The 11,313-nt window shown below is 33.2% G+C and overlaps 1 protein-coding gene across 1 annotated transcript in view; it reads left to right on the plus strand.

Annotated features, from left to right (window-relative positions):
- The first annotated feature begins 1,113 nt into the window (after positions 1–1,113).
- The window catches only part of zgc:92275 (cholesterol 7-desaturase nvd), a 21,260-nt gene continuing 11,060 nt past the window's right edge, over positions 1,114–11,313 (plus strand). The window contains exon 1 of the mRNA XM_059357448.1: positions 1,114–1,533. Coding sequence (XP_059213431.1) covers positions 1,155–1,533 — 379 coding nt within the window. The 5' untranslated portion in view covers positions 1,114–1,154. The remainder of the gene's footprint in view (positions 1,534–11,313) is intronic.

Below are 11,313 nucleotides of genomic sequence, written 5' to 3' on the forward strand. Positions count from 1 at the left end.
TAAGTACAGTTTTGAGGTACTTGTACTTTACTTGAGTGTTTCTATTTTATATAACTTTATACTTCTACTCCACTACATTTAGAGGCAGATTTTTTTTTTAAATTAAACCTCATAACAGTAGGCCTATATTAAAATGCGCTCTTTCTTGAGAAAATTAAAATGCTGTTTACATAAATGCATCAATATTAATAATCCAATAGTTTGTTATTTTCTTTTCAGGATGAGATTTAACATAAAAACATGATAAGATTAAAGTTAGAAAAAAAAATTAGACCTCATAACAGTATTAAGTAGTTAAAATGAGTTAGGAAATTAAAACACTGCTTGCATAAATGCATCAACCAAGTGTAGTAACATGATTTTGTAGTTACAGAGATTTTTCTAATTTTGCAGTGTGCATTCAGCATTGATGCAATCTTTTGTGTTTACTTTTTTGTAATTTCTTTGTGTGTTTTTGTGTGTGTTTTCATATGTTTTTTGTGTATGTATTGTAATTTTTTTGTGTTTTTTGGAAAAAAAAAATGTTTTTTGTGTTTTGTGTGTTTTTTGTAATTTTTTTGTGTGCTTTTTGTAAAAAAAAAAAAAAGAAAAGTGTTTTTTGTGTGTTTTATGTGGCTTTTGTGTCTGTGTTCTGTGTGTTTTTGTGATTTTTTTGTAATTATTGGTGTGTTTCTGTGTGTTTTTTGCAAAAAAGAATTGTATGTTTTTCATTTGTGTTTATTTGTAATTTTGCGTGCATTTTTTTTTTTTTACGTGTTTTTTGTATTTTTTCTTCATTTTTTTTTTTTATTTTTGTGTGTGTTTTTGTGTTTTTTATGTGCATTTTTATTGTATTTCTTGTGTGTTGTTTCGTGTTTCAAAATGTTGATCCAGTAAGTCAAACTAACAAAATAATAATGAGGTTGAACTAAAAAAAGATGATAGCAGCATGACATGGTGATCATTATTTAAGTTGCATATACAGACAGAATGAAAAAGAGTCAAAAAACAACAAAATGTAATGTAAAAGTACAGTAGTTGAGTAAATGTACTTCGTTACTTTCACCTGTGTAAAGTAGTTGTGAAGGTAAAAGTTGTGCATCTGGTCTCTGTGACGACATGAGGACCCGGTAAACTACAGGAGAGACACCACACACCTGCTCACACACCGAGACATGTCCACTGGGGAGGCTGCAGGACTGGGACTGGGAGTCGGGGCGCTGCTGGTCTTACTGGTCCCAGTAGGGGACTGGGTCCCGGATTGGGGGCAGGCGGGGCTGCTGGTCCGGGCTGCGGGCTGCATCACAGCGGGACTCTGTGTCCTCCTCCTGGGCTGGCTGCACCGGATCCTCTTCGCCCCCCTGGAGCTGCTGAGGGGGCCGGATGATGTGGGCTACATAGCCGAGGGGGGTCGCTCCAAAGCCCGGGCTGCTAACGAGGTCCGGAGACGGAGGAAGACCGGAGACCTGCCCCCGGTCTACCCCAACGGCTGGTTCCGGGTCCTGGACTCTCGGCTGCTGCAGAGAGGAGAAGCTAAGAGTGTTTCTGTTCTAGGTAAGAGTTTCAGATTATCACTACACTGTAAAAAGGTGTTTAGTCTAAAACAAAATAAATAGGAGTAAATCTGAGGGAAATGATCTTGCTGCATGGACAGATAATTTACCTTGACAAGATTTCTTAAATTAAGATTATTAAATCTAGAAATAAGCATGTTGTACGCTTAAAATAAGATTAATTAAAGCTGCAAGCAGCAATGAACTGCAAATTATTTGTTTCTTGCCAAGATTTTAAAAAAAACTTTAGATTTATAAGTGTTAGACAATTTATCTTGTTTTAAGAGTTAATTTCTTATTTTAAGTGTTCAACATGCTTATTTCTAGATTTCAACATTTTGAAACACAAAAAACACACAACATTTTTAAATTTTTTAAATTTTTTGATTTTTTTTACAAAAAACATGTAAACACAAAAATAAAAACACACAAAATTACAAAGAACACAAATAGAAAACATACAAAAAACACAATTTCTTTTTCTTTTTTTTAATAAATAACACACAGAAACACACATAAAAAAACCCACAAGAAACACACAAACAGATTACAAAAACCCCATAAAAACACACAAAAAACACCACAAAAAAACACACGAAAAATGAAAAAAATTACAAAACACACAGAACACACACACAAAAATGACAAAAAACAGATAAAAACACACAAAAAATTACAAAAATAGCCCAAAATCACACACACACAAAAAAAACAGTAAATACAAAAGATTGCATTATAAATGTTGAAATGCAAACTGCAAAATCTGAAAAAATCTCTACAAAAACGTGACACAATTTTTTTCTGTTTTTCTGACAATTTTTTTCTGTTTTTCTGGCTTTTTTCTGTTTTTTATTAAATCTAGAAATAAACATGTTGAACGCTTAAAATAAGAAATTAACTCTTAAAACCAGATAAATTAAAGCTGCCAGCAGTGATGAACTGGCCCGAGCAGAGTGACCTGATGATTATTTGGTTCTTACCAAGATAAAAAAAAAGAAACCTTTAGATTTAGAAGTGTTGGATAATTATCTTGTTTTAAGAGCTAATTTCTTATTTTAAGCGTTCAACATTCTTATTTCTAGATTTTTACAAAAAACACGTAAAAAAAAAAGTACACAAAATTACAAAAACACAAATAAAAAACATAGAAAAAACACTTTCTTTTTTTTTTTTTTTTACAAAAACACACAGAAACAAAACAAAAACACACCAAAAAATTACAAAACACACAGAACACACACATAAAAACCACAAAAAACACACACAAAAATTACAAAAAACACAAAAAAACCCAATAACGCATACAAAATTACAAAAAACACAAATAAAACACAGAAAAAACACATTCTAATGCCAATATTCCATCTTAATCATTGCATATTTTAATTAAATTTTTGTAAAGGAGAATATGTTTTATTTAAGGCGTTTTATTTTGACAGTGTTTTTGCAAATTCTGTGGTGGACTCTGTTAACATATCCATGTGCTCTTATTTTGAAAGCTACATGTGTTTGCTTTTATTTTGAAGGCCTAAGAGTTGCAAGGCCAGCATTACCATTTAAATTAACAGATCCTGTAGAAAGACTTTTTTCTCCTGTGAACTAAGTTGAATAAGCTAAAGTTAGATGTTAATAACGTGATTTAATTTAATCAGAGTTCTACTTTGTAAAAAATCACACATTCATCAGAAGAACTGAGTGAAGTGTGAAAAGCCTGTTTGATAAATGAATTAATCACTTTTCTGATTTAAGTTAAACATCACTATGACTGGGGAAAATATCCACAAAGTAATTACCCTAAAGTTAGCTGAACTAAAAGTGTAAACTGTTGAAACAAACAGAGAAAAGGGGAAACTAGTTCATTTGTTCCCTCAGAGAAGAAAAACAAGTTTCTGTTTGAGTTTTGGTTGAACTTTTTAGACATGTTTTCCATGTTAACAGTTTAAAGGTAAGAATGGCCAAGTTTGTCTTCTACATACACAAGAAAACAACTTTCTTTTTGATTTTTGTCAGGTTTTTGTATCCAGAATGAGCTGATGCTGAAGTCATGCATTTATGCATCAACTTGTAGTCAATGGTGGAATATAGCTAGCTTTATATATATATATATATATATATATACTTTTTACATCAATATTTAACATAGAAACACACAATATGTTTAAAGTGATTAGACATTATTTTTTTAAATTAAACCTCATAACAGTAGTCAAACTGACCACAAACAGATGTAAAAATGACTAAAAAAAGACACAAAATGACAAAAAAATAGATGTAAAAATGACTAGAAAAGACACAAAATGACAAAAAAAATTCAAAAAAGACACAAAATGACAAAAAAGACACTAAATGACAAAAAATAGATGCAAAAAAGACACAAAATTATCGAAATAGAAACAAAATGACCAAAAATAGATGTAAAAATTACCAAAAAAGACACAAAATGACCAAAAAATAGATGTAAAAATGACTAAAAAAGACACACACTGAGCAAAAAAAGAGCCAAAATGACAAAAAAATAGATGAAAAATGACACAAAATTATTGATATAGGAACAAATTGACCAAAAAATAGATAAAAAAATTATCAAAAAAGACACAAAGTGACCAAAAATAGATGTAAAAGTTATCAAAAAAGACACAAAATGAAAAAAAATAGATGAAGAAATGACACAAAATTATTGATATAGGAACAAATTGACCAAAAATAGATGTAAAAACAATTTTAAAAAAAAGACACAAAATGACCAAAAATAGATGTAAAAATGACCAAAAATACAGTCATGGAAAAAAGTATTAAACCACCCTTGATATCAGCTCTTAAATTAAACTCTTATCAGCTATTTTTGTTGTTATCATTATATTTGTCCAAACAAATTAAGTTTTAGTTGTACTTGATACTTTTGTACTTTTACTTCAATAAGTTTTGAATGCAGGACTTTTACTGAAGTAGAGTCATTTCACAGTGTGTATTAGTACTTTTACTGCAGTAAAGGATCTTAAATACTTCTTCCACCACTGGTCACATAGCAGAGTACTCAGACTAAGTTGCCAGGAGAGACGAGCTCATATTACATTTTTTTTGTTGGTATTTCAAGTATAATTTTACACACAATGATGTGTTGTTTCTGTTTCGAGTAGCTTAGCGATCAGGTTGCTAAGCAACGCTTTGTTGGTGCGTTGTTTCAGGTAAATCAAGTTAAAACTGCTTGTTTGAGTTGAAGGTGAGACCAAGGTTATTATAGTTCATGAAAACTAACGAAATAATGAAAACTAGAGCGGAAAAAACATTTTCGTTAACTGAAATAAAAATTAAACCAATTACTAACTGAAACTGTATTTTGTGGTTACAAAACTAACTAAAACTAACTAACATTATAGTGAAAATGTCCTTCGTTTTCGTCTTTGTCAACTTTTTTTAAACCTTTTTGGTTGATATGAAATCTATTTCATCTATCTGGTTTTATGACTTAATAAACTTATTGGGGCTGAGATGGATCAGACAAAGGAAATAAAGGAAACATTTATTGAGACCTTATTGAATCTGGACCCAACAAATACCCCATTACAAAAAAAATACAACTAATAAAAACTAACACTAAAACTAATTTTAAAAAAATTCTCAAATTTACGAGAAAAAAAGTGACAAATTTACAAGAAAAAAACGACAAATTAAAGAGAAAAGTGACAAATTAACGAAAAAAGTGACAAATTTACAAAAAAAGTGACAAATTTACAAAAAAAGTGACAAATTTACGAAAAAAAGTGACAAATTTATAACAAAAAAGTGAGGAATTAACGAAAAAAATGGTCAAACTCACGAGAAAAAAAAGTGACAAATTTACAAGAAAAAAAAGACAAATAGGAAACATTTATTGTGACCTTATTGAATCTGGACCCAACAAATACCCCATTACAAAACACCTACAACTAATAAAAACTATACTAAAGCTAATAAAAACTAAACTAAAACTAATAAAAACAAACTGAATTTGAAGACAAAAAATCACAACGAATTAAAACTAAAACGAATGAAAAATGTAAAACTATTCTAACCTTGGTGTGGAAACAATGAGCCTCAGGCATGAACGGTTTGAGCTCACAGATTTTAAATTTGTCCGTAAGAGCAATTAGCCTGTGGCGAGAACTGTTTGTTCTCAGGTCACATTAAAGTGGAAGTGAACTGGACTGAACGTTAACAAACACACACAAGAGCTGGCTCACATTTTGTGTTGTTAAATATTAATAATCATCAGTATTTTTTAAATGTTTACACTTAGTAAAGATGAGATGTAGCCTATATGACGACAAAATTTGACAAAATTTGACAAAATTTGACAAAATTTGACAAAATTTGACCAATATGGCCGCACAATAGTTTTGGATTTTTCATTAGTTTTTGTTTTAATTTCGTTGTGATTTTTTAATGAGTTTTTAGAGTGAGTTTTGCTGACGTCGCGAAAAACTGCCCAAAATTTTGCATTGAAGTGAATGGGACGGCCGGAAAAAAAAATGAGCGAAAAAGAACAATAATTGGAGATTTTTAAACGTCTACTTCTCCGGCATAATTTCACCTATTGACTCCATTTAAACTTTAAACAGTAGACACAAGTCTTGTGTATCGGTGTATTAATCCACGTTTCGATAGGTCATATAGTTTTTTATCAATCCCTGTTCAATGACCATGATCATTTTTGGAGAAATTCTGAGATTGTAATGGGTGTGTATTGCACGGAATGTTCGTGTCACAGTGTGTGACATCATCACCAGAGTGTAGAGGGAGAGAAAAAATTGTCAAAAAATAAATTTGAAAACTGCGCTCCAGGCCGCAAATTCCACTCTACAGAAATTATTTTTACATAGAAACGTAGGAAAATTAGTCTTCTCCCTCACAATCCTCTGGTAAAGCTGTCAGAGTTATAGTTTGGGCGTAGGACGCACAGATGATCCACCAACACCACCAACAGCCTCATTGGCTCCAATATTAAAAACGCAGCAAGATTTCTGTAGGAAAGGATATTTAACAGTTTTTCAGATCACTCTTACAAAGCTATTTCTTCATTTTTCTTCACAAAAAACATATGTAGACGTTCAGGAAGAACTCAGGACGCTCAAAGTGAAGTCGGATCAATGATAGGTATTATGGTTTTGCCAAAAATGTTTTCTGTTTGAGGCCAGAAATTCCAGTCTGTCTACCTCTGGTACGGAACATTGGCAGTTGGTGGCAGTTAATTCTGTTGATTGCTCTGCTCTGATTGGTCGACCGCAAAGCCTTTGATGCTTTGATGTGATTACAGTTACAGATACACGCACACACACACACACAAACACACACACACACAGGTCATTTTATTTAATTACAGTTACAGATACACGCAAATCTCTATTATTATTATAATGCCCCATGATCGTATGACAAGTCATCATTTAAATGTTATATTTATGTCTCTGTGCTGCTTGAAACGTAGCAGCTCTGTTAAAATGTTTACATTTATTTAAAACACTGAGATGTGATGTATTTAGGCATGTTTTTATTGAAGCGTGTGACTTAAAACGGGTAGATTTGTTATTCTGCTGATGTGCTCTGGGACTAATTGAGCTCTTCACACAGTTTCTTTGAGTTTGAGTTCAAAAAGGTTTCAAAGAGCGTTCGGTGCTTTCATGTTTCTGTCACATGGCCTCCCATAAATAAACAAACAGCATATGAAAGGTTCTCTACCTGAAAGAGAAATCCCCCAGGTATAAAGAGACACCTGCTCCTGCAGACGATCCTCCGGTCCAGTTAAAACCCTCCGGAGACTTCTTCACATCCAGCAGCATGTCTCCTGCTGTCAGCTCAACTCTAAAGTTTTGGCTTTTACACAAGTTTCCATGTCCAATTTTAGTGCATCAACCCTTTTTCAGCAAAGGTTAAAATCACCACCACCAAGTGGAACATCATTTTACTGTTTTAAAGAGATTTTTCAGATTTTGCAGTGTGATTTTGGGCAATTTTTTGTAATTTTTGTGTGTGTTTTTATCTGTGTTTTTATGTGATTTTTTTCATATTTTTCGTGTTTTTTTGTTTTTTTTTGTGAAGAACTTTTTTATTGAACCACTGCGAGTGAAACATACAGTAGCATCCATGTAACTGTTATAAAGTTTTGTGTTTTTTTGTGATTTTTGTGTTTTTGTGTTTTTTATGTGTGTGCTCTGTGTGTTTTTATGTGTTTTTCTGTAAAAAAAAAAAAAAATGTGTTTGTTGTATGTTTTTATTTGTGTTTTTTGTAGTTTTGTGTGGGTTTTAGTTTTTTTTTACGTGTTTTTTTTATTTTTATTTTGCATTTTTTGTAATTTGTGTGTGTTTTTTTGTGTGTCTTGTGTGTTTTTATGTGTGTTTCTGTGTGTTTTTTGTAAAAAAAAAAAAAAAATGTATGTTCTTATTTGTGTTTTTTGTCATTTTTGTGTGTTTTTTGCGGTTTTTATGTGTGTTTCTGTGTTTTTTGTAAAAAAAAAAAAAAAGTGTTTTTTTACATTTTTGTGTGGTTTTTGTGGTTTTTATGTGTGTGTTCTGTGTGTTTTATGTGTGTTTCTGTGTGTTTTTTGTAAAAAAAAAAAAAAAAAAAAAAATTGTTTTTGTATGGGTTTTTTTTAACGTGTTTTTTGTATTTTTTGTGTTTCAAAATGTTGATCCAGTAATACGCTGATTCAAACCTCTAAAGTACGGGCAGTTTTTCCCGGACGTGAATTATCCATCGTGCTAAATCTACAGTAAATATAACCTTCTTTTCAGCGCTAGTTCTCTCTGGCCTCCGACATTTTACCACCTCACATTCTGTTGGACCACATCTCATCTTGGCGTCCTTCAGTTTCTGCATCCTGCTGCGACTGACCGCAGCGTCTCACTCCCAACTTTTCTCCACAGTCATCCGTTTACATCATATATTAAATTCTGCCTAGTGGGTCCTTTCCCCTGTGCTGCTCTGTGCTCCAGTTCAGACAGCAGAGCAGTGCTGTGTCACCTCACATTTGGATGAGCCTTATTTTGGATTTCTCAGAATTTCACTGAGAAGGACCCTGACTGTGCACGGCTAGAGCTGACCCAGTGGTTATTCTCCACCCCTGGTCCTCCAGCCTGAGCTAATCTGGGAGAAAGTCTGAACATTAGGTCAGTGAAAGGTCAGGCTGAATACAGTAGATACAGTGGGAGAGGTTTCTGACTGAGCAGCACACATTCATGAATCTGCATCACCTGAGAAGTCCCACAACCTGCTATATAATCCATCCCTGGAACCTGATCTGACCAGGCCAAGTGTAACTATCTAAAGCAGTAGTTCTCAACCTTTTTGAGTCGCGACCCCCGATTTAACATGCATGTTGTCCGTGACCCCCACTCACTGAACACAATCTCACAGTTCAGATCATACAAACTCAGTTGATACGACAAATTTTGGACAAATAATGAAGCAGACAACAACTAAAACATCTCTCTGACCAAAATTGCATAAAATGGCCCTAAAAAGAAACAAAATGACCAAAAAAATACACAAAATGATTCTGGTTACTGATTGGATAGAACGCTAAGCAGGATGTGACATAGTACTCTACACGACAACAACACGCGCCATTTGTAAAAGCCAGCGAAGCAGTGTTCCCAACTTAGCAACTTTGTTGCTGAATTCAGCGACTTTTCAGACCCCCTTAGAGACTATTTTTCAAGAAAGTGACTGGAGACAAATCCAGTGACTCCTTCTTACTCTTCTTAACGAGCCGCTAACTAAGAAGAGTCGCTGTTAGCGGCAGTTAGCTACAGTTAGCTCTGTAACAGTACAGTGTGTATGTGCTAACAGGCTAACAGTTAGACTCCTTGGAGTGTCTGTTAGTCCAACCAAACGCTGAACAAGACATTTAATGAACAAAACGTTCAAATAAACTGTCATTAAGTGAAAATACAGTCAAAGCCTCAAAGTTATGAGACCAAACCGCTAAACCTCCTTTTTTATATCTATATAACGTTATATATAACTTTATTGACACGTTGCCGTGGATACGCATTGTTCTGCTTCTCTCCTGATGACGGCTCGCCTTGTTGGTGACCTGTCAATCAAAGGTAGCCCCGCCCCAAATCATACGATTCTTTATCTTCTATTTTCTTCTAAATGGGGCCATTATTAGAACTATTGACATCAGATTGTCTTGAAGAAGATGTTTTACTAGTGATTGAGACCATAGTGTTGTCCTGAAAAACATTTCTGAGGTAATAAATCAAGTGGGAAGTTTTCTCATTTTGCATTGAAATGAATGGACAGAAATGTTTTTGCAGCCACACTTAGCGCCCCCTGCTGGAATTTTCAGTAGAATGCAGCTTAAGGCACTTCCTGGTTTGCCTCCCTGCTCAGACCAGGAGGTTGCCGCCTGGTATGAACTGGACAAATTTGAAAATTTCTGATTTTGGTGTCCCCCAGTGGTGGTACTAAAAATGACACCATGGTAGACAGCAATGCACTCCAAACCCCCTGTACACACAGACTACACCAGTTTTGATTGAGGCCAAATTCTTTTTCTTTTTTTGTCATTTTCTACCAATAAAAACAGAAGCCATCAGAAACAGTTCAGACAGACAATCACACTGGTGGAGAAACAAGTATTTCCATGTGAAAATGTAACCAATGTGCTTAAAACAGCATGCATCAGGTGTTTGAAACAGCATGCATTATTTTATTGCATAATACTTTTGTAAGAAATCATTAAAACCCATCCATGAGGATACATTTAATGAAACATAACCTCTGCAAAGCACAGATAATGAGATTTAATTCCTAATGGTCCATAACCCACAGGGGCTGTAAAAATTGATTAAACAATGTTTTTATTTTGCCACCAAGACGGCCATTAGAAAAGGTGAACACAGCATTAACCTTTAGTCCTTGGCAACATTTAATTCAGAATCTGGATGTTCATTTTAAGATAAAATGTGTTTTTTAGCCTTTAACTGAAGCATTTACTGCTTGTTTTGAAAGCAGGTTTACCACAGGTCAGTGACTCTTTCACCCTTCAGGAATATTTGCTCTGCGTTCAGACTCCTCCTTCAAAAGTCAGAGGAATCTTCTTCTAAGAAATATTTACATGTTCTGCATTTATGACTGTTACATGTTCGACAAATACAGTCATGGAAAAAAATATTTCCACACTTTTTCTTCAATTTCTTGTTCATTTTAATGTCTGGTACTAAAGGTTCATTTGTTTGGACAAATATAATGATAACACCAAAAATAGCTCATAAGAGCTGAGATCTAGACATTTAACATGGTTTTCTTGATAATAACCAAAATAATTATCAATAAAACCATGTTAAATGGCTCTTAAATTAAACTCTTATCAGCTACTTTTTGTTGTTATCATTAATAATAACAATAATTTAAGATCTGATATCTAGATATTTAACATGGTTTTCTTCATGATGTTTTTGATTATTATCAAGAATGGTTCCACTGTAGATTATCAAAAAAGACACAAACTGACCAAAAAAGACACAAACTGACCAAAAAAGACACAAAATGACAAAAAATAGATGCAAAAATGACACAAAATTATCGAAATAGAAACAAAATGACCAAAAATAGATGTAAAAATTACCAAAAAAGACACAAAATGACCAAAAACTAGATGTAAAAATGACTAAAAAAGACACACACTGAGCAAAAAAAGAGCCAAAATGACAAAAAAATAGATGAAAAATGACACAAAATTATTGATATAGGAACAAATTGACCAAAAATAGATAAAAAAAATTATCAAAAAAGACA

Source organism: Centropristis striata, chromosome 19, assembly GCF_030273125.1.
Source record: "Centropristis striata isolate RG_2023a ecotype Rhode Island chromosome 19, C.striata_1.0, whole genome shotgun sequence".
NCBI lineage: Eukaryota > Metazoa > Chordata > Actinopteri > Perciformes > Serranidae > Centropristis > Centropristis striata.